Source organism: Watersipora subatra, chromosome 10 (assembly GCF_963576615.1).
Source record: "Watersipora subatra chromosome 10, tzWatSuba1.1, whole genome shotgun sequence".
Taxonomy (NCBI): Eukaryota; Metazoa; Bryozoa; class Gymnolaemata; order Cheilostomatida; family Watersiporidae; genus Watersipora; species Watersipora subatra.
In genome coordinates this window covers 28,145,087-28,170,834 of record NC_088717.1, presented here as the reverse complement: position 1 = coordinate 28,170,834, position 25,748 = coordinate 28,145,087, and the positions used below count along the sequence as shown (strand labels likewise).

Here is a 25,748-nt window from a genome sequence, read left to right as displayed (position 1 = left end):
GAAGACCAGCACTTTCGAGATGGCATGACTACCGGCCATTTTTTCGCAATCACCAGCAACGCAGCTTTACCTGAACATTAGTTGCCGAGCCTAGTGCTGCAAGTGTTTTGCTGTGTGAGATTATCACCAGGGTCTCGCATTTGATTTGAGAACCAGGTTTTACAGAAATAATTCTACAGACATATTCAGACAGCAGATTATCGACCTTTTTACAGACACACTCTTGCAGCAGTTTGTAAACTTTCTACATACTTACCCTGGAAGCAGGTTATAAATCTTTCTACATACTTACTCTGGAAGCAGGTTATAAACCTTTCTACATACTTACCCTGGCAGCAGGTTATAAATTTTTCTACATATCTACCCTGGCAGCAGGTTATAAATCTTTCTACATACTTACCCTGGCAGCAGGCTATAAATCTTTCTACATACTTACCCTGGCAGCAGGTTATAAAACTTTCTACATACTTACCCTGGCAGCAGGCTATAAATCTTTCTACATACTTACCCTGGCAGCAAGTTATAAACCTGACTTACTGACTTTAATGAGAGAGTGTGACTTACAGTATCGATCATCTTAAAAAGAGTAGAGGCTGCTGCTCGGGCATTTGCAAAGTTCTCCAGAAGAGGCACGGCGTTTGCCAAATACATACATCCAACCATTACTCCAAAGAAAACCTAAAAAGTTTAATAATACCAGAACAATTTTAGAAAGGATAAGCCTTGTAGCCTGCTATTCAGCAGCATAAACTAGATGAGGTTAAGATTTAAAAAACATCCAGTTTTTGGCATATCTCACCATGCCTTCACAAATAGTATAGTCTTACGGTAGGGACCTTCTAACCTCACCACTTCTTGTAAAGTAGTTTCACCACCGCACTGTAGCATAGCTATATCACACCCCACTGTCGCAAAGCTATATCACACCCCACTGTAGCAAAGCTATATCACACCCCAATGGAGTATAGCTATATCATCTCCTAATGTAGCATAGTTATATCACTTTCTACTGTAGCATAGCTATATAAATTGCTACGTTAGCTTAGATATACTACCTCCCACTGTTGTATAGCTATATTATCTTCTATGGTAGCATAGCTATACCACCTCCCACTGTAGTATAGCTATATTATCTCCTATGGTAGCATAGCTATACCACCTCCCACTGTAGCATAGCTATATCATCTCTTACGGTAGCTTAGATATACCACCTCCCACAGTAGAATAGCTATACCACCTCCCACTGTAGCATAGCTATACCACCTCCCACTGTAGTATAGCTATACCACCTCCCATTGTAGTATAGCTATATCATCTCTTACGGTAGCATAGCTATACCACCTCCCACTGTAGCATAGCTATATCATCTCTTACGGCAGCTTAGATATACCACCTCCCACAGTAGCATAGCTATACCACCTCCCACTGTAGCATAGCTATATCATCTCTTACGGTAGCTTAGATATACCACCTCCCACAGTAGAATAGCTATACCACCTCCCACAGTAGAATAGCTATACCACCTCCCACTGTAGCATAGCTATATCATCTCCTGATTGAATGCGCAATAACTGCATAACTGAAAACTGTATATTAAGAATTTGTGGCAGAGCTACAGTGAATATTTCACCAGATAAGGCATTTCTAACACAGATATTGGCAGTACATAGGCCTACACTCGGCATACATCAGGTCGGGAGGTTATCGACTGAATCTAACAGTCATCATCAAAGTGTGGGCCTGTCAGTTGTTTATGCTAGAATTTACCATTTTTCCCCATCTACTATTCATATGAGCAGCGACTTTTTATGACAATTTACAGAACTCAACCTGTTAGTTGTCCATATTGACACGCATAATAATTAAATTAGTAGGGTCATGGAGAAGTTGTAATTCCATCTCTAACTCCCAAGATTTGTAAACTATCTCTGTATCGCAGAGTGGTTATCTTGAAAACTATACAAGTGCCCCATAACCCTGAGTATACATATGTTGTGACGTAACACATCTTTTGAACTTGTTATGTTTTATATACGTCATTATGCCATTAGCTAGCCTAGCATCATAGCATCTTGACTTGTATATACGTCATTATGCCATTAGCTAGCCTAGCATCATAGTAACTTGACTTGTATATACGTCATTATGCCATTAGCTAGCCTAGCATCATAGCTACTTGACTTGTATATACGTCATTATGCCACTAGCTAGCCTAGCATCATAGCAACTTGACTTGTATATACATCATTATGCCACTAGCTAGCCTAACATCATAGAAACTTGACTTGTATATACGCCATTATGCCATTAGCTAGCCTAGCATCATAGCAACTTGACATGTATATACATCATTATGCCACTAGCTAGCCTAGCATCATAGCATCTTGACTGATATATACGTCATTGTGCCACTAGCTAGCCTAACATCATAGCAACTTGACTTGTATATACGTCATTATGCCATTAGCTAGCCTAGCATCATAGTAACTTGACTTGTATATACGTCATTATGCCATTAGCTAGCCTAGCATCATAGCAACTTGACTTGTATATTTATTTGCAATGCTTATTTTAGACTGGTTTTGTCCGAATGTTTGTAGATAATAACATTCATTTATACACATCACAACACAATACTATATAAACCTCTTTATTTAGAGACTGTATCTCAGGGGCTTTACACTAAAGTATTCTGTGCGTAGAACGACAAGCGAGAACTCAATTTAGAAGAAGGCATTGAAAAGACAACTTCTACATGTATGTCATCCCTCTCTGCCCTGGAACTTCTTTCATTGAACAATCCAGAATTGCCAATGATAGTTTTAGGGACACTAGGCGCTGTGTTGACTGGCTGTGCCTATCCAGTCTTCTCTATTCTTCTTAGTGAGCTGATTGGGATAGAAAGTCTTTGAGTTTTTATCTTCATAAATTTAATTTAATAATAAATTTTCTTGTTCTGGAAAAAAGCTTGTTGAAGATAACCTTACACAAAATTTTAGTAGAGTCTATCAGAAAGCACAGGTACGTTTTATCATTGGCGATTGTTTTTTATGTTTGAGGTGATCCGACTGCCTGGATGTTTCAAGATTAAAATCAACAAAACTTAATCGCGGTAAAACACTCGGATTAAGGCAAGTGCAATTATGACATCTATAGTTGCAGAGGGACATCTATAGCTGCAGAGGGGCATCTATAGCTGCAGACGGACATCTATAGTTGCAGAGGGACATCTATAGCTGCAGAGGGACATCTATAGTTGCAGAGGGACATCTATAGCTGCAGAGGGACATCTATAGTTGCAGAGGGACATCTATAGTTGTAGAGAGACATCTATAGCTGCAGAGGGACATCTATAGCTGCAGAGGGACATCTATAGCTGCAGAGGGACATCTATAGCTGCAGAGGGACATCTATAGTTGCAGAGGGACATGTATAGCTGCAGAGGGACATCTATAGTTGCAGAGGGACATCTATAGTTGCAGAGGGACATCTATAGCTGCAGAGGGACATCTATAGCTGCAGAGGGGCATCTATAGCTGCAGAGGGACATCTATAGTTGCAGAGGGACATCTATAGTTGCAGAGGGACATCTATAGCTGCAGAGAGACATCTATAGCTGCAGAGGGACATCTATAGTTGCAGAGGGACATCTATAGTTGTAGAGAGACATCTATAGCTGCAGAGAGACATCTATAGCTGCAGAGGGACATCTATAGCTGCAGAAGGACATCTATAGTTGCAGAGGGACATCTATAGTTGCAGAGGAACATCTATAGCTGCAGAGGGACCGGCAGAATAGAGACGCGTAATGCTGTTCATTGAACGCAAGAGCTGATATAAACTATAACACCAACTCGTGATGTCACCGTGCACACATTTTTTCTGAGCGTTTTAACAGTAATCAAGGTTTGTTGATTTTAATCTTAAAATATCTTGGCATTCAGATCACCTCAAGCATCAAAAACAATCGCAAATGATAAAAAAATACCGATACTTTCTGATGTAATTGACTAAAATGTTGTGTAAGTTCATTTTTAAATGCAGGATGGCACAGAGATACTGTTAGAACTCTTCCATAAATTGTAATAAACTCTATATGACATTCAGTCAAATCACTAAATAATTGAAGGTAATTGAAAGCTTTTGTCTTAAGAAACATTAAATAACTAATGAAATGGTTGATAGGCTGAATTAAATATCTAATAAACAGTTGATTGGCTGAATTAGACGCTTTTTAGAATTTATGAAGGCCAACACTGGGAGACCTCTAAAACATGGTAGCAAAAATCTTTGGTAATATAAAAGGTTCATTTTGATACACCTAGTAATAAAAGTAAGACCATTTGTTCAAATGAATAAACAAATTTATGGATAGGTGACTCGCACAGACAAGTTCCTACCCCAACCTGAGTATAAGTTCTCTAAGGAATTGCCCATTCATGGATATTCATCTCATAGTCTGGTTTTTACCACAAATAAATTGACAAAATTAAAAAATAGCTTTTCTAACAAGGTAGTCATTAAAACAAACATGCTGCTTGTGAGGGAACGCAGGCTAACTAAAGGTTGCTAAAAACTACTTTGACCTTGAAACTCTATTTCAATCATGCTACTTATAATACACACCCATATATGGTATACACACCCATATATGGTATACTTCTATCAAGTTTGTGTAATGACTTCCGTTGCCTGAAGTTAATTATCGTATCGCTGTTATCATAGAACCATCAACAACGGTTGCGATACTGATTTAGTGTGTGTTTTCTTAAAGCCAAAGTAAGTTTTTACTTTCATTGTTAAGATTTATTCCCTCTCTGTTGTTAGGGGTACGGCATTTTATTCTGAACCAGATTTATCCTGGAACTAATAAGCTGTGACCATCTGCGCATGGGATTTGGTCGAAGAGCAACTGTGGCTAGATGCCCTTCCTAACGCCTCTAACGGTCCTTCTGAGATTCGAACCACTGACCTGATTGATTATATTCCAGCGCACTAACCACTAAACGACGGCTGATCCTACTTAATTATTTTGCCATTAGAAATTCTTGATAAAGTTTGTCTTTGATTTTTTACATAGAAGTACGCAATCTAATTTACATAGAAGTACGCAATCTAATTTACATAGAAGTACGCAATCTAATTTACATAGAAGTACGCAATCTAATTTACATAGAAGTACGCAATCTAATTTACATAGAAGTACGCAATCTAATTTACATAGAAGTACGCAATCTAATTTACATAGAAGTACGCAATCTAATTTACATAGAAGTACGCAATCTAATTTACATAGAAGTATGCAATCTAATTTACATAGAAGTATGCAATCTAATTTACAGTACATAATGTTTAGGTCGGCTAAAGTTTTGCTCCAAACTATTTGAAAACGTTGTCAGAAAGTTTCCCTTTAAGATAAAAAGTTGTAAAATAAGCAGGAATCGAGGGATTACTTTTTTTACTTTTTACGGAATCAGCTTTTTTTACCAAAATTTGATTGTTTGACACTAGCTTGTTTGCTATACATTTGATTGTTTGATACTAGCTTGTTTGCTATACATTTGATTGTTTGACACTAGCTTGTTTGCTATACATTTGGCTAGTAGTGCATAGAACTTTCTGTACTGCATAAAAAGTGGATGAAGTTTATGTACAGTAGAATAAAACTGGCTGAAAATCTGGCAGCGTGGTAGATTGGTGAGATATGGATTATGGTGGCGCTTGTCTGGTGGTAACTAGGGAGATAGGTGACATATTAGCTGATGGCTTTTCTTAGCAAACACACTGGATCAAAAATTTATATTATTGTGGTAAAATATTGTATTTGTTTAATATTTTTGTAATATTTTCAAGATTCAAAAAGTGTACCATATAAATGGTCTTCTCCTTTTATAATATTATTTTACAATGCAATAAAAAGAAAATGTTAATGTTGTCTTTTGTAAGCGAGTAATTCGCAATTGACTGTGAGAATATTAGTAGGAAAAACACAGAAAATGCTTTCTTAGATTAGATAGAATTTTTGTAATTCACAGAAATTGTATGAACAGTGGTCAAAACATTTTTGGTAAAAAGTGTTTAACTCGGGGTTTTGTCAATGAATTGTACATATTTGGAAGTAATGTAGGCCTATTCAACATGTTCCCTTCTCACTAACAAATGCACTCTGCGCAGCTCATGCTGGATGAGCCAGTGTAATAAGTCTCGGCGCCAAAGGTGGGAAGAACAAAGAGAAGAGATGAGAATATTGTCATCTTCTGAGGGTCAATGAATAGTCTGTCATTCAAGAGAGTCTCTTGGATGATTGACTATTCCAGAGTCAGTCTCTTGAATAGTCAGTCAAGAGACAGACTATTCACGCTGTCAGGGTGAACAGTCTAAGCTTAATTATTATTGGAAATATGTTTATCCAAGCATGTTTGTAAACTATGGTTTGTGATCAGGGCAGGTTCAGAATTTTGCAAAGTCTTCGGTCTATCACACCCAACAACATGGCAATATTTGGTCTATCACACCCAACAACATAGCAATGTCTGGTCTATCACACCCAACAACATAGCAATGTTTAGTTTATCACATCCAACAACATGGCAACAACATGGCAACAACATGGCAACAACATGGCAACAACATGGCAACAACATGGCAACATAGCAATGTTTGGTCTATCACACCCAACAACATAGCAATGTTTGGTCTATATCACACCCAACAACATGGCAATGTTTGGTCTATCATGCCCAACAACATGGCAATGTTTGGTCTATCACACCCAACAACATGGCAATGTTTGGTTTATCATACCCAACAACATTTCAATGTTTGGTCTATCATACCCAACAACGTAGCAATACTTCAATTAAGTTAACCACCAACAAAAGTTTTTGTATTGACAATTGTCATAGTTGTTGCTGCAAATTTTAATTCATTTATTATCATTGAAATTACGTCACCAAAATGCTATTATTTTTCTGTTTGATTACTTCATGCAAAACCCTTAGACAAAGTCATTGCGCATATAAAACGGTTTACTGTCAATTATAAAATATATATGTTATATCTCAGTGTTTGTCTCTTATCCGTTTGTTTTTGTTGGTCTGTACATGTGTTCAGCTATAGCAACCAGAGTTTAGGAATGAAAAATTCACTAGGCACAGGATTTTCAATACACGAGGCTGTCCAACTGGCTATACTATGGAATAACTTGTGCACATACTCATTATGAATGTCAATCTTTCATAGTTTCACGCTAAACATTTCAGCTAGCATTATGCTAGAATTGTTGGCCAGAACAAAAAGTTTAAAAAAATTTTTTAAGTTAGAATGGTAAATGTTGATTATGTTGATTAGAATAAAAATATCTGTGCGCAAAAACATTTTATTGCTTGTGCAACCCGGGCATTCACTAGTGCAATTTACAATAACAGAATTGATATAATAGCAAAACTTGAAGCATACTTGAATGATTGCTCCTGGTGGGAGGCAGTCATCTCTTGTCAGTTTGGCACCGTACCAAATAGTCAGGGATACAACGCTAAAACCAAGGAAGAGTACAGCTCCACTCATTATAGCGCTCCATGTAGATTTCCATTGAGCCTCTTTCAAGGCATCGACAATTCTGTTGAAGTAGCTGTAGAGCATAAATGCAACTAAAGTTTATCATGAATTATTGTGAAACTCAACTGTCTATGTACGTGCCGATATTTTGAAATGAAAAGAGCTTCATGATTATCATTGGCAATCTACCATATGACTATTACTATAGCTTTTACACAAATAATAAATTAGCAAGTTAAAAGCATGAATATTTTATAGACAAGTTTTAAAACTTCTTAAAAGCTGTTAAAACACAAAACCAGAATTATTTATTACAGAAATAGATTTTTAACTTGAAAAATAGTCTATGGTACAAATTTTGAAGATGTTTGTACATAAAATAACAACAAACATTAGCCTCTATAAAAAGAGTGTTTGTTTATAATGATATTCTATCATGTAGTCGTATGTTTATAATGATATTCTATCATGTAGTCGTATGTTTATAATCATATTCTATCATGTAGTCGTATGTTTATAATGATATTCTATCATGTAGTCGTATGTTTATAATGATATTCTATCATGTAGTCGTATGTTTATAATGATATTCTATCATGTAGTCGTATGTTTATAATGATATTCTATCATGTAGTCGTATGTTTATAATGATATTCTATCATGTAGTCGTATGTTTATAATCATATTCTATCATGTAGTCGTATGTTTATAATGATATTCTATCATGTAGTCGTATGTTTATAATGATATTCTATCATGTAGTCGTATGTTTATAATGATATTCTATCATGTAGCCGTATGTTTCTAATGATATTCTATCATGTAGTCGTATGTTTATAATGATATTCTATCATGTAGTCGTATGTTTATAATGATATTCTATCATGTAGTCGTATGTTTATAATGATATTCTATCATGTAGTCGTATGTTTATAATGATATTCTATCATGTAGTCGTATTTTTATAATGATATTCTATCATGTAGTCGTATGTTTATAATGATATTCTATCATGTAGTCGTATGTTTATAATGATATTCTATCATGTAGTCGTATGTTTATAATGATATTCTATCATGTAGTCGTATGTTTATAATGATATTCTATCATGTAGTCGTATGTTTATAATGATATTCTATCATGTAGTCGTATGTTTATAATGATATTCTATCATGTAGTCGTATGTTTATAATGATATTCTATCATGTAGTCGTATTTTTATAATTATATTCTATCATGTAGTCGTATGTTTATAATGATATTCTATCATGTAGTCGTATGTTTATAATGATATTCTATCATGTAGTCGTATGTTTATAATCATATTCTATCATGTAGTCGTATGTTTATAATGATATTCTATCATGTAGTCGTATGTTTATAATGATATTCTATCATGTAGTCGTATGTTTATAATGATATTCTATCATGTAGTCGTATGTTTATAATGATATTCTATCATGTAGTCGTATTTTTATAATGATATTCTATCATGTAGTCGTATGTTTATAATGATATTCTATCATGTAGTCGTATGTTTATAATGATATTCTATCATGTAGTCGTATGTTTATAATGATATTCTATCATGTAGTCGTATGTTTCTAATGATATTCTATCATGTAGTCGTATGTTTATAATGATATTCTATCATGTAGTCGTATGTTTATGTCAATATTCTAGTGTGATTAAGTTAATTTGAAGAACTCTCCTCTGTAGGGCGCTATATCTCATTTTCCTATCAAACCAAGTTATATAGTTTATGTTATAATTTTGAATTTTATATTGATTTTACTGTCACACCATCACTTAGCTATTCCCTCTAACATTACATACATGTACTAGCATTCCTATTTCTAGCATTACATATATGTACTAGCATTCCTATCTCTAGCATTACATATATGTACTACCATTCCTATCTCTAGCATTACATATATGTACTAGCATTTTTATTAATGTTGTTACATCCAAAAACTTTTCCACAGTATTCATTCAATAAGAAAAACGCCTTTTACTTACTGAAGGCTCATTTTATGCACTATTATTGAGATTAGCTTGTTCCAGGCATTGCATGTTTCCATGGCAACGACAACTTCCACTGTACAATACATGAAACACTCTTTTTTCTGCTGTCATACATCAAGCCAAACTTCAGATGTTTTCAACTGCTAAATTAAGCTGCTCAAATATTTAAATGGCTTGTCACGCATGCTTGATTCATGCATGGGATTTTCGCTTTGCGCTTTGATATATAATATTCCTTTAACAGGATATGGCCTCCTTTGGTTTTGTAATTAGTAAAAGCCGTCATTAACTGGGACTAAGAAATGTATGAAGATAATCATATATCTGCTGCTATAATAGCAGTTGCATAGTTTTGACTGTGCTTTCTCAGTTGGGCTTTTTCGTTGTGCTTTTTCGTTGTGCTTTTTGAAAGCTTGTTGCTTATTGGTACTCATAGCTTTTTCATATAAAGCTCTCACTTTTGTTTTCAACTGTCAAGATGAACGCAGCTAATAAAGTGTCTGTCAATAAACTGAATACTCATACACTATAAACAAGAATATCGCTCTAACACTATTTCCAATTGAGTTCTTAAATGGTGAAGCTCAAGGTGACAGTGCTGTTTAGATTTATCATCCTTTCCTTATCACAAGCATTATCTAATTTTGATCTTATGTCATTGGTTGTTTTTTACCGGTTTAAAATCCATTAAGACCTGTTACTTACAATCAGAAAGACTTACAAAACTGAACGCTGATAAAGATTTGTCAGTCCTCATTAGGTATAGTGGCTGCCGCAGTTACCCCTAAGTCTAAATGCTAGATAAACTGAAAATCAATGATACCAGAGTACACTTCGCCGAGTCTAGTATATTGAGAGATGTTCTGGCTGGTCATAAACATTAATGATATATTCTGTGAATGAGCTCACGGCGACACCAGAGTGACTCCGGTCTTAGCTCATTGCAAAACAAGATTTTAGTAAATTCATTCCATAACATTCAATAGGGTTGGCAAGAAACCGAACTCACTTTAACAAGTTAATAAACTTAGGTCCACTTCTATTAGGGCTTGTACTCTCATGACCATGTTTTCTTTAGACAGCCACAATAAAGATTATTTTGAAAATGGTTTGTCAGAACGCTCTCCATAGTTATAAAAATTAATCTTATATTTTTGTGCTTTATAGATTATCTTTATATATAACATACTCCCACTTGAGTTCATGCTTTATAGATTATCTTTATATATAACATACTCCCACTTGAGATCATGCTTTATCGATTATATTTATATATAACATACTCCCACTTGAGATCATGCTTTATAGATTATATTTATATATAACATACTCCTACTTGAGTTCATGCTTTATAGATTATATTTATATATAACATACTCCCACTTGAGTTCATGCTTTATAGATTATATTTATATATAACATACTCCCACTTGAGTTCATGCTTTATAGATTATATTTATATATAACATACTCCCACTTGAGATCATGCTTTATAGATTATCTTTATATATAACATACTCCCACTTGAGTTCATGCTTTATAGATTATATTTATATATAACATACTCCCACTTGAGTTCATGCTTTATAGATTATATTTATATATAACATACTCCCACTTGAGTTCATGCTTTATAGATTATCTTTATATATAACATACTCCCACTTGAGTTCATGCTTTATAGATTATATTTATATATAACATACTCCCACTTGAGTTCATGCTTTATAAAAAGCAAAAGGGTTCATGCGGTGGTGTGAAGAATAACCAGACCACCCTAAAATTGTGACTAACATTCGTAAATATGTTGTCATAGTTGCTAGGCAATGCTTTGAAGTTGCACCTATTATACATCAAGATGAAGCTCAGAGTTTCCTCTATTTCAATATGCTGTTAAAAACGTATTAAAACTAATTACCACTCAGAATAAAGACTTGTGCTGTTTGCTGGTAGAAAAACTGAAAACTAGAAATGTTTCAGTCAATAACTAATTAAGTTTATTACAGTACTAATTTATTAAATTTGTGATAGTTAGCTGTGAAAAAACTGCAGAAGTTGTTGGTAGTCTTTAAAAGCGTCGTTGTAATTGGTTTAGGACTTTGTTAGTGACTCAGTCATAGTACACAACTTAAGTTAACTAATATTTCTCTTGATTGTTTTTAACAACATATTTGAATAGAGGAGACTGAGTTTCCCTTCTGATATATTATAGGTGCAACATCCAATCATTGCCTAGCAACTGCAGCAACATACCGGTATGTACAGTAACTAGTCACAATTAGTACAGTAACTAGTCACAATTAATACAGTAACTAGTAACTATTACTGTAAAAAAGACAAGGTTAGGTCACCATTCTGCTCTGTCTAAAATTCATGGCATGTTAACAGAGCTGCCATAATGTAGTTTAAAACTTTTAGTTGCATGAGCTCTCTGATTTCATAATTGTACTATTTTATTTTCCTAGAACTAATGTAAGCTTATAACACCAGCTTATAACACCAGCTTATAACACCAGCTTATAACACCAGCTTATAACACCAGCTTATAACACCAGCTTATAACACCAGCTTATAACACCAGCTTATAACACCAGCTTATAACACCAGCTTATAACACCAGCTTATAACACCAGCTTATAACACCAGCTTATAACACCAGCTTATAACACCAGCTTATAACACCAGCTTATAACACCAGCTTATAACACCAGCTTATAACACCAGCTTATAACACCAGCTTATAACACCAGCTTATAACACCAGCTTATAACACCAGCTTATAACACCAGCTTATAACACCAGCTTATAACACCAGCTTATAACACCAGCTTATAACACCAGCTTATAACACCAGCTTATAACACCAGCTTATAACACCAGCTTATAACACCAGCTTATAACACCAGCTTATAATACCAGATTATAACACCAGCTTACAACACCAGCTTACAACACCAGATTATAACACCAGCTTATAACACCAGCTTATAACACCAGCTTATAACACCAGCTTATAACACCAGCTTATAACACCAGCTTATAACACCAGCTTATAACACCAGCTTATAACACCAGCTTATAACACCAGCTTATAACACCAGCTTATAACACCAGCTTATAACACCAGCTTATAATACCAGCTTATAACACCAGCTTACAACACCAGCTTACAACACCAGATTATAACACCAGCTTATAACACCAGCTTATAACACCAGCTTATAACACCAGCTTATAACACCAGCTTACAACACCAGATTATAACACCAGCTTATAACACCAACGTTCTGATTGGTTTACAAATGAACTCTTATGCAAACTTGAAAAGTAACAGTTTTATGTGGTGGGGCTATGCGACGAACCAATTGAATGGTCTTACAAGACATTATAAAGGAATACAGTTTTCAGAAATATAACTTGCCTCTGTTCAGCTTTCTTCTCTCCACCAAAAGCAGCAACAGTTCGAATAGAGCTGAAAGTCTCGTCAGCAGCTGCTCCTGCCTTTGCATAAGCTTGCATCTCTTTCTTCACGAACTTTCTCACAAACTATCAACAGGCCAACAAGTATAAGTTCAGCACATGATGGCCAATTCTTTGTTTAGATCTTCATACAGAGTATCATATTGTCTGCAGACATATGTATAACTTTTTTATCTTTTTATTGCCATTTGTAATAATCAATAAAAATGATTCTTTCTATAATAGACCATAAAATAATAAAAAGCTAGAAATCAAAAAATGCTGAGTGATTTGAACTAACATTCTTTAAAAGTTAATAATCTAATAAGTAAGTGTGTGTGTATTTGTCTCATTAAGAGGAATAAAAACATTTGTATATATGCTCATATAAACTGATGCTGACTGAAGAATACATAAATAAAATAAGGAGGAGTCAAGATAGTCAATTGAAGGTTGTACTAACATAAATCTCATAAACTGGAATATATGATGATGGTGAGATGTAAGAATGGAAGAATAAATACAAATATTTTGGGCATAGTTTACGCAGGGTTTTAAAACTTGTAACACAAAATAAAACAAGTAAAAAATTTTTTTATAAACGTGTATAATTAGCAGTCACAGCTACTAGAGGTGACATCCATAGAACCTTGGGCATCAACAATGAAACTAGAGGCAGCAACAATGTAACCAGAAGAGACAACAACGAAATCAGAGGAGACAAAAACGAAATAAGAGGAGACAACGACGAAATCAGAGGAGACAACAACGAAATCAGAGGAGACAACTACGAAATCAGATGAGACAACAACGAAATCAGAGGAGGCAACAACGAAATCAGAGGAGACAAAAACGAAATAAGAGGAGACAACGACGAAATAAGAGGAGAAAACAATGAAATCAGAGGAGACAACTACGAAATCAGAGGAGGTATAGAGAAGTCAGAGAAAACTTAAATGTAGCCAGAGGCAGTAAATATGGAAGTACATGCAAGTACAACTTGAGGTAAGCTTCTAGAGGAGGTAAGTTTACTTTACAAATAACCAGATTGTACCTCGTGTCTATCTTCTTACTAGCAACTAATCTTCCTCAACTAGTTTATAAAATAACCATAAACTAGAGTTACTAGACAATTTACATGTAATTATGAGCTAGCCTAGCTGTTTTATTTATGTTTTCATAGAGGGTACGCATGACTGCATGACAGCATGAGTGTTAATTAATGGGGTCTGCACCAAGGTAAGGCAGTAAGTATTAAAGTGTGCACTGCAACAGAGACTTGGTTCTAGTTTGTCAGACTAGGGGGTCGGCACTGATGTGTAAAAACTTCCATAAAAACTGAGATTGTGTTCACCAGTTTTGACATGAAGTAGTGAGGCGTCAGCCCAAATTTTCTAGAACAATCTGTAGTAACAATGTGTACACGAGTGCAAGAATCTTCGTCTAATAAAATGTGGGAGTCTGTTAGAGGAAACCATCATCAGACCATAACATGTTATATAATATGTTTGTGTGCAGCCTGATGAGAGGATAGACTACATCTTTATATTATAGATTTAGCTATAACTATATAAACATAAAACCATATGCTATATATATAGTATATGGTTACACGCCTAGAGCTACTATATAATGAAGGCCGCAATAAATATGACCTTTATCTAGTCCCAATTCTTAACCCACAGATCGTTGTCACGTAAATAGCTAAATTCCTTGGTTGTCATTTCAACTTTAATCAATCATGCTAATTTAGTAATTGTGAGTGATGAAATATCTATCAAATTTGTTGAGCATTTAGCAAATGCATGACAAGTATATTGCAGTAATGAGATGCAGAGTCATGTTATACAGGCAATGTAAGCTATTCACAGTTAATTGCATTTTCTCCACTAAAATTGACTCGGCGGCAGCTACCAATTTCTTGGTCATCACTTCTATTCAACTGATCAGTTTTGTTACTGCAAGATGATATTTATATGATAGGCAGTAAATTAATAATAATAGGCAATCTAAGGTGCTTTTCTATAGATTATAAGTGTAAATTAGAGCGGTCTAAGGTGCTTTGCTATAGATTATAAGTGCAAATTAGAGCAGTCTAAGGTGCTTTTCTATTGATTATAGGTGTAAATTAGAGCGGTCTAAGGTGCTTTGCTATAGATTATACGTGTAAATTAGAACAGTCTAAGGTGCTTTTCTATAGATTATAAGTGTAAATTAGAGCGGTCTAAGGTGCTTTGCTATAGATTATAAGTGTAAATTAGAGCAGTCTAAGGTGCTTTTCTATAGATTATACGTGTAAATTAGAGCGGTCTAAGGTACTTTGCTATAGATTATAAGTGTAAATTAGAGCAGTCTAATGTACTTTTCTATAGATTATAGGTGTAAATTAGAGCAGTCTAAGGTGCTTTGCTATTGATTATAAGTGCAAATTAGAGCAGTCTAAGGTGCTTTTCTATAGATTATAAGTGTAAATTAGAGCGGTCTAAGGTACTTTGCTATAGATTATACGTGTAAATTAGAACAGTCTAAGGTGCTTTTCTATAGATTATAAGTGTAAATTAGAGCGGTCTAAGGTGCTTTGCTATAGATTATAAGTGTAAATTAGAGCAGTCTAATGTACTTTTCTATAGATTATAGGTGTAAATTAGAGCAGTCTAAGGTGCTTTGCTATTGATTATAAGTGCAAATTAGAGCAGTCTAAGGTGCTTTTCTATAGATTATAAGTGTAAATTAGAGCGGTCTAAGGTACTTTGCTATAGATTATAAGTGTAAATTAGAGCAGTCTAATGTACTTTTCTATAGATTATAAGTGTAAATTAGAGCGGTCTAAGGTGCTTTGCTATAGATTATAAATGTAAATTAGAGCAGTCTAAGTTGCTTTGCTATGGATTATAAGTGTAAATTAGAGCGGTCTAAGGTGCTTTGCTATTGATTATAAGTGCAAATTAGAGCAGTCTAAGGTGCTTTTCTATAGATTATAGATGTAAATTAGAGCGGTCTAAGGTGCTTTGCTATAGATTATAAGTGTAAATTAGAACAGTCTAAGGTGCTTTTCTATAGATTATAAGTGTAAATTAGAGCAGTCTAAGGTGCTTTGCTATAGATTATATGTGTAAATTAGAGCAGTCTAAGGTGCTTTGCTATAGATTATAAGTGTAAATTAGAGCGGTCTAAGGTGCTTTGCTATAGATTATAAGTGCAAGGCTCTTTTTAATTTGATTATGATTGTAATGGTTCGCAAGGGGTAAAATCTACGCACCAAAATGAATTATTTGAAAAATTAAAGATGGCAACCTTTAACTTAAAGGTTGACTTGCAACAAAATTCACATTACAGTTATTTGGTATCAAAAGATTCACCATGTCTTACTCTGTTGTGTTGTAGGTGCCAAATATGTGGAAATGTGATTACAAGCCCTTAAAAGCTCAAAAACGAAAAGCCGCCGTAGATTGGAATCTCTTTATTTCTCTAACGTAGTTATTACATTTTATTATTGTCTTGTCACGTGATGTTCTCATGTGAATTGAAAGGCCAATAAAAAGCTCAATATAAAACTTATCATAGCACTAGTTTATGACAAACACTTTGGGTTTTACCAAAGACCCCGTATCAAATATAGATGCTCGCTACTTTACAGTTTTATTTCGGCTTGATCAAATAGTCAAGTCGTAATCTGATCATGTGACCCAATACTTCGCAAATAATTTCTACAGCACTTTTCGATTATCACAGGTGACCAACAGGCTCGTCGTGATTATCAGACAATGATATGTACTCCTTCGAGCTAAGGTTAAAAAATTAAATGAATTTTTATTGTAAGTTATAAGATATCAGTGCTAAAAGTGAAAGCACTACAATGACGATAAAACAGACGCGTAAGAACAATTATAGACATGGTTTTATTGAATGCGTGAAGTATATTTGTGAAAATATTTCGACGAATAAAGTTGCATGAATGTGTAAACAGAAACCATCTCCCACAACTACGTCACATTTGAGCCGTTTTGGAAAGAGAATCCAAACTACGGCGGTTTCGTGTGGCTGCGATTAACTATTTGTTTTTGAGCTTTTAAGAGCTTGTAATCACATTACCACATATTTTGCACCTACAACACAACAGAGTAAGACATGTAAATCTTTTGATACCAAATAACTGTAATGTGAATTTTGTTGCAAGTCAACTTTTAAAATAGATATGTATGTCTTAATAATCGATGCATAAAAAGATATTTGACATCTGAAAGTGACAGCCCAACCATAATTGGTGCTTTTGCTCTTGTTTGGAAGGCTGGTTTATTTATAATCCTGTTAAAACAATTATTATTAGTACAAAAGTGTCGCTAACTGGTGTTTAACGCTTTTTGTGCTTTGAGATCCATCTACATCTAGTCCTTAGAGCTTCAATATCAAAGATGTCCAGGGAAAATCAGCAAGTGTTTATAGTTGTTTCCTATTTTCATTAGATAAAAATATAACTACTGGTTCATCATTCATTTAATGCAATAATAATAATAGTAATCTTTACTATAATAAGAGCTGTGTCTGTCCATGTCACATTCCCAGCCAAGTACTACAACTGTACCGCTTAACCACCTTTCCACATTGAGGATTAATTGTGCACATGGTTATTACACATGACGATCTCTCACGGCACACGGACTACAAGCATACTAGTAATAATAATAGTAATAGCCATAATAATAGTAATAGCCATAATAATAGTAATAACGATAACTGGACAGAGATTGTTTTCTTCAGAAGAAACATGACAAAAGGGGAAGGCCTACCGATGTGAAAAGATTAAATAAAAGCACTCGATCTTGCTCTGAACAAGAAGTACAAGTTTTGAAGCTATGAACAAGCAGAAGAACTAAACACGAACAATGCGTTTGAAAAATGGAAAAGCGAATGAAGATGGTGGCTCCGGCTGACTTTATGAGAGGAACAAGGTCCAAGCTATCGACTCTCTAGTGATTCTAGTGGCCAGTGTCTTGAATGTACACTGTACGTGATTTCAACACGAAACATACATGACATTGACAAGTTGATCAAGAAAGTGTTGAGAGATCATAAAATGCACATTAGGCAGGCTGGTGATGAGAGACTGTACTTTAGAGTAGATAGTGGAAGAAGAAGGATCGATATTATGTGGTATGTATACTAAAAACTAAAGTGAGAATGGCATACTATATGGCCTATAAAAAATATCATTGGATCAAAGATGCATGACAAAACTCAGGTGCGCAAAGATGGTAAATTCAATGCAATGTGGCATGAACATCATTTTGTTGGAGTTCGGATGTGATACTGACATCAAAAGGATAGAATGCATGAATCTGAAACATGAAGCTTGGAGCATGCGAGGGACAAGATCAAAGAAAAGATGGCAAATGGTAGGTGATAGATGGTAGATGATAGATGATAGATGGTAGATGATAGATGGTAGATGATAGATGGTAGATGACATATGGTAGATGATAGATGGTAGATGGTAGATGATACATGGTAGATGATAGATGGTAGATGATAGATGGTAGATGATAGATGGTAGATGATAGATGGTAGATGATAGATGGTAGATGATACATGGTAGATGATACATGGTAGATGATAGAGACGAGGTGAGGAAAGTGGTGTATCTGTAGAAGTATATATAAAAGATTGGAAGAGGAGAGTAAAAAGAGGATGAAGTGAACCGAGAGATAGACAGAAAAATACAGCGCCATTACAAGCGTGTAAGAGCATACATTGGAAATAAGAGCAAGGAACAAAAGAGGGGAATTGTAATTAACAAGGGTGAATGTAGAGCGGTGTGATGCACATTGCAAGGCACAAGGCATGTCCTCAAGGTCAAATGACCTCATCATAACAGCATGGTGTAAAGAGCATGATTTGCTACAGGAAGAACAACATGACACATAGTGAGATGGTTACAAAGTAGAGTGATGGAGAACGAAGAAGTAAACATTAACTAAGACTTTGAATACCAGAGGAGGAAGGAGGCAGCGGAGCGGAGGCCAGATGTATCTTTGGAACACAAAATAGAGAAGACAGTTTCACTGGTGGATGGGACATGCCTCAGCGATGATACATGTACATAAGTGAAAAGTTGGCAGAAATAAGGCAGAAATACCAACAGAGAGCAGAAAAAAATAATAAAATATTATAAAGATAAAAGAGAGTAGATGAGAATATAGAGGGGAAGTGGTCCCTGTGGTTATTGGCTATACGGGTGGTAGACTGAGTGTGAGAAGAAACAGGTGGAGAAAGTCCTAAAATCTAATAATAAAGACAACTGTGATGGAGTTGAAAAGCGTTTTGAGGAGAGTCAACAGCAATTTTGTGACAGCGAGTGAAAAGGGGGAAACTACTGGCAATAATTAGTAGTAGCCAAGCATCGATGGCCTTTCTTAAGCTTTGACACATCCATAATATTAATAATAATAATTTTTATATCAATAGTTATATTTCAGACAAAAAAATAGAATTAAAAAAACCACTTAATTTAAAATCTAATTTATAAATACAAAAAATGTATGTAATTATAACTGGCTACTGGCAGATGCAAACACGTGAATCACTAAAACACAAACAGTAAACAGTTTGAAATAATTTTGACTCATGCATTATATTTGCTTTGCCATGGAATGCTTTTAAAAAGCTGCATGAGGCAAGTTAAACATTCCAAATCGACTCTAAAAGTCATTTCAAGATCTTCATCAGAGTTTCGCATTGATAGTGTTGTAGTTGTACACCTATTACTACTACTCATTTTTGTATTGCTATAGTATGAGGAGAAAAAATTTTTGTTAAAAAATTTTTTAACGACCTTTGTTTTTATGTCTTTGTTAAAAATAAAAAGTTAATATTTCAGTTTTTTGTCAAATATTTGCAGCACTATTTGTTTAGCTGATTTGATAGTTGACAAATTTTGAAAACATTGCTGAAAAAGCTAAAGCAGCATAATGATAGTGTTACTAGGGTTTATGTCCAACTATAGAAGATATGCTGATTGTGTTATTAGCGTATATGTCAAGCTATAGATGATCTAATGGTAGTGCTATTAGAGTGTAGGTCAACTTATAGATGATATAACGTTTGTGTTATTAGAGTATATGTAAAACTATAGATGATATAATGATAGTGGCATATAGAGGTTATATTCTGCTGTGCCAGTAGGGATTCCAGTCTTTTCTTTGAATGATTTGAGGGCATACTAGATAACCCGCAAGAGCTTGCACAAAGCACGGGCTACATACCCTTGACAGAGCGCTCAGGGCCAGCACATAGCCAGGGCAAACTGCAGCTGCAACCAGACTCAGCTTCCAACCGACTGAAAAGGCTAACACAAAGCCTCCAATAGAAGTACTCAACCACTGTACAAAGGTAGCCATTTTGTCTCCAAATCCATCACTTAGTCTTTCCATGTCCCTGCAAACAGTATTTTCTTTTTTAAAATATATGTACTTAGAGCTTGCCGACCTACATACCAACCGCAAATATCTGTACTATAGGATCCTTATGTAAGTTGAAGGTGGTGTAAATACTAATCATCCATCATTTGTGCCACACAAGTTGCTATACTAAGATTGAGTTATATTCAAGTGGAATCAGACTGAATGAAAACCTCTAAAATAATTTTAATTCTTAATTGCAATAAGCCTTTATTTAATTTGATTTTAATTATTTCCATTCTATTTTGGAAATTTAGGTGAAATGTCAAGTTTTAATAAATATCTGTAGAATGATATGTATTAAATTTAATCCTCATGTTGCTAACCATTTTGGGTCGTACGCTGTTAGGTTAAAAAAAGTTAACAGAAGCTATTATGTGAGGCTGCATCTTTGAAGGCCAACCTTGATTTTAGTATTACTAGACACTTCACGAGCAGTAAACTGCAAATGCTGTAAAAAGTTGACACCCTAATTTTGGTGTCTTTCCTTTGTTGACAGTGGACAAGCGCCTCCATTTACTATGTACCACTTGAAGCTGTGGCACGAGACTTTTATAAATACTTTGTATGCTTAGATGTTTGTCAGCTGTAACTGATGATACTACATAATAAAAGGCATTAATAAAAGTTAAAAGTTTTTATATTGAATTCAGATGCAAATCATTGTTATTCTAATTGATGATGTAATCATCTGAGTGATCAGATTTTATTAAAAACTTATGTATATGTGTAAGAATGAAAGATAGCTTATCTCATACCCTCATTTAATGATAGAGCATTTTATGTGTCACTTCATTTAACCCTCTGGACATCAGAAGCAATGTTAGAAATAGCATTTTGAAGCCTAACCTTGTATACACAAACAAGTCCCCTCATCCTAGACTCTACTAACAACTTTTGTACGGACAACTTTTCATCAATTCTGAAAGCACTTAGCACCGTATTATTCTTTTTTCCTGCTGCGCAGTTACCAAAGTAGATAGGAAACACGCGACAGAAGGAGCCTCTGAAGTCCTTGAGAGCAAATACTATCAATGAATCTAGCGCAGAAAGCATTTTCTAATACATGAAATGGAAAACCCGCTACAAGTGATTAACTAAACTGACTTCACAAACTAACCAAGTGGAGACAATTCCAAGTGCAGTAAAACTTACTCGACCATGTGACTGTTGAGCTCTCCACTCTTGTGTTCATCAAACCACCCAACACTCTGTCTCATCACCGCTTCAAAATACGCTGTTCTGATTCTGCGAACTTGTCTTTCTCCAGTCCACGTCCAAAATGTTATCCCTAAATCAATTATAACTTTCGGTGTTTAAATATATAACTACAGTATAACCTTTTGCAATAAAAGTATTTTATTATTACTTATAATGACTTATACTAGTTACAATGCTGCACGCGCAAAAATACTGAAAAACACTGACTTTTTTTAAGATGATTAGCAAAGATAAACTATTTCAATATATTATTATTAATGTTATAGACAGTTCTAACAATACTCTATAGAAATAACTAAATAAATCCACAATTTTTTAAAAGCTTCTTGTCAACTCTTACCTAAGTAAGTTAAGTACTTGTCAACTCTTACCTAAGTAAGTTAAGTACTTGTCAATTCTTACCCAGTAAGTTAAGTACTTGTCAACTCTTACCCAAATAAGTTAAGTACTTGTCAACTCTTATCCAAGTAAGTTAAGTACTTGTAAACTCTTACTCAAGTAAGTTAAGTACTTGTCAACTCTTACCAAGTAAGTTAAGTACTTGTAAACTTTTACCCAAGTAAGTTAAGTACTTTTCAACTCTTACTTAAGTAAGTTAAGTACTTGTCAACTCTTATCCAAGTAAGTTAAGTACTTGTAAACTTTTACCCAAGTAAGTTAAGTACTTGTCAACTCTTACCCAAATAAGTTACGAAGAAGACGTAAACTCCGGTGCCTCCGAAGTAGCCAATGTATCGTTGCAACTCTGACAGCATGAACTCTTCTGTATTATTTGAGTGGAGCTCATTTGATTTGTTCCTACAAATGTAAAAATTCATGTCATGTTTCCTGTGCGAGTCTTTCTGTGTGTCATACTTATTGCACCCATTTTCTATTAACTCATTCTTACATACCTTCAATAATGACTAGACATAATACGGATGGATCAATGCTTCACTTCATTAACCTTCTGATAAATGTTCAATATCAACAAACAGTTAAGTTGCCGAATATTAAAATAATCTGTATGCCAATTTAGTTGTTGGCAGATGATCAGACTTTGAGGCATTAAATCCAATTTGATTTATTAAAACTCCTTCTCAGGTACAGCGCTAGTTAATCTGCCTCATGCACACAGATTTGAATGATCGATAACAATTTGGTAAATAGTTAAGTGTAAATTCTAATATTGATTTATTTATTAGGTGCTGTTCTTTATAGTGGTAGAAAGCTAATGCTGACTTACCAGGATTTGCCTTTTAAACTGAGAAAAACAGTTTAGCTGAAAACAGTATTGGATGATTTTCTTTCACAAATTTGCATACCAAAGATATACGTAGTAAGCTGCTTGTCTTGGTAAGTTAACATGAGCATTATATTAAGCAATGACCCATAAATATGGCATTATAATTTGTATCTGTTCGAGTTACCTTTTTTGGGTATCAATTCATACACTGAACACTATTGTATTTCCGCAATACTTGATGTTGCCTGTTAAAAGAAGCTAGGCCATAAATTTTATGTCTTTGCATATCCAACTGATAACATCCATAAAAAAATAAATTTATTATAGCAAACAGTGAAGCTCCTCAATCAAGTTCAACGGTGAAGGACAATAGTCGAGTTCCACATTCAAGCTCAGCAGTCAAGTTCAACAGCCAAGTTCAAAGCAATATTCATCTGAAAATAGGACTCACTCGATAAGCCTCTGAGCGGCACATTGAAACACTGATGTTTCACTAGAATTAGTCATGTGGTTTAGTCCTGGCATTTCATTGGTGATAACTTTTGTAAGAAAGTTCCCAAAGTTGAATATATTCAAGGGATAGGCAACTCCAACCGTCGCAAGACACAATGAGCCAGATAGCATCAGTAGAATGTCTAGCTTGTCCGAAAACCGGAACTGCAAAATATTTAAGCTGAGATGATGGCCATGTAAGCTAAATATTTATTACTGTTTCCCTCGACAGGTTGACAAGGCTGGAGTCTAAATATCTACAGACGGATTAATAACAGCAGCTACACACAGAAAATTCACCAACTGAAGTATGGCGGCCAAACAAGGATTTAGATTACATCAAATGAAAGAGTCATTGGACAGTCTACTAAAAGCCTGCAGTACTCATTGTGAACAAAATTAAGGGTGTTGCCAGTGCTAGTCTCAACTTTGTAACAAATGCTAGGCAAAGGTGAAGGTAAAAAAGGTCTTGCCCTGACATTTATACAGATCAATGTGTATAATTATTTTTGGCCAGTTTATTATCAACGATATTATTTTATTTTAGAATGATTCAGCTATTATCATTACAAATTGAACCCTTTTCATGGTGCATTTTAAAATTTATTCTAAGACCCACGGGCTAAAAATCGGTCAGCCAATCATGACAGTGCTACTAATGTGCATGAGTTCCTCGCATCAATCCTCGATTTGTTTAAGATTTGTCCTATGGTACTCAGCCCCTGAGCAGAGGTCAAGGATTGTTCATAACCAACATGTTAACAATGTCTGATTGAGACTCACTGATCGACATCTGCGAACTCTCACCACATTATTATTCAGATAGTGCACTTAATGTTGCCTTGCGCTTCAAGTTTCTCATACAGAGTAGTCTGATTGTAACTTGACCAATAAATCTTTTGTACATGATATATTGCAGGGATTTATATATTAATAACAAGTGGTTAATTAACAGGGATTTATATGTTAATAACAAGTGGTTAATTAACAGGGATTTATATGTTAATAACAAGTGGTTAATTAACAGGGATTTATATGTTAATAACAAGTGGTTAATTAACAGGGATTTATATGTTAATAACAAGTGGTTAATTAACAGGGATTTATATGTTAATAACAAGTGGTTAATTAACAGGGATTTATATGTTAATAACAAGTGGTTAATTAACAGGGATTTATATGTTAATAACAAGTGGTTAATTAACAGGGATTTATATGTTAATAACAAGTGGTTAATTAACAGGGATTTATATGTTAATAACAAGTGGTTAATTAACAGGGATTTATATGTTAATAACAAGTGGTTAATTAAAGATCAACTTGCACAAAATTTCAGTAGATCTTATCAGAAAGTATCAGTATTTTCCTATCATTTGTGATTGTGTTGATGTTTGAGGTGATTTGACTGTCAGGATGTTTGAGGTGATCTGACTGCCAGGATGTTTGAGGTGATCTGACTGTCAGGATGTTTGAGGTGATCTGACTGCCAGGATGTTTGAGGTGATCTGACTGTCAGGATGTTTTAAGATTTAAATCAACAAATTTTAATCGCCATTAAAATGCTCAGAAAAAAAAACATGCGAAATGACGTCACTAGTCGCTATCGGCTATTGCGTTCAAACAGCATTTCTGTTTGGTCGATCTTTTCACAACTATGAACGTCATAATCACACCTTCACTTGATCGGAGCATTTTAAACGCAATAAGTTTTGTTGATTTAAACCTTAAAACATCCTGGCAGTCAGATCACCTCGAACATCAAAAACAGTCACAAATAATAGCAAATTACTGATACTTTCTGAAGCATTCTACTAAAATGTTGCGCAAGTCGATCCTTAAATTAGATAAAACACAAAGCAATCGCAGAAAAACTTAAAAATACCACCTTGATGTGTTAAGATATTCATGAATTGATGAGTAAGAAAAAAAGCTGTTATACTCATGAGCAACCTACCAGACCAAAAAATCCCACTTTGGTATTCCTCTCTTTCAACTCGGGAGAATTGCCAAAGCAGCAGTAGCTAAAATAGAGATGTGACAGACATAATCTAAGTGAGCAACACTTAAGGAGACATTGCATCTAGGTTAGGGCCTCTGAAGATCTTTACTCTCACATACCTGTTTCGTTGTGAAGTTATTTCATTTTCATTCTGTTATCACCCTGTTGTTCATTCTGTTTCTCCACGAGCATTTTGTGGAGTTTGTTATTTAATATGGATGGGATTTAATAAAGCTAACATTTGACACAAATACATTTGACACAAATAAATTTGATACAAGTAAAATTTGATACAAATATATTTGACACAAAT

At 34.6% G+C, this 25,748-nt stretch overlaps 1 protein-coding gene across 1 annotated transcript in view; it reads right to left on the bottom strand.

The window, feature by feature from the left end:
* Window positions 1-23,457, bottom strand: part of LOC137405628 (ATP-dependent translocase ABCB1-like) — a 52,010-nt gene extending 28,553 nt beyond the window's left edge. Inside the window, exons 1-7 of the mRNA XM_068091950.1 lie at window positions 23,396-23,457; window positions 22,399-22,517; window positions 21,654-21,789; window positions 20,304-20,475; window positions 13,007-13,131; window positions 7,459-7,630; window positions 565-678 (exon numbers count right to left, since the gene is read on the bottom strand). Of these exons, the coding sequence (XP_067948051.1) occupies window positions 565-678; window positions 7,459-7,630; window positions 13,007-13,131; window positions 20,304-20,475; window positions 21,654-21,789; window positions 22,399-22,517; window positions 23,396-23,451 (894 nt within the window). The 5' untranslated portion in view covers window positions 23,452-23,457. The remainder of the gene's footprint in view (window positions 1-564; window positions 679-7,458; window positions 7,631-13,006; window positions 13,132-20,303; window positions 20,476-21,653; window positions 21,790-22,398; window positions 22,518-23,395) is intronic.
* Between the last annotated feature and the right edge of the window lie 2,291 nt (window positions 23,458-25,748).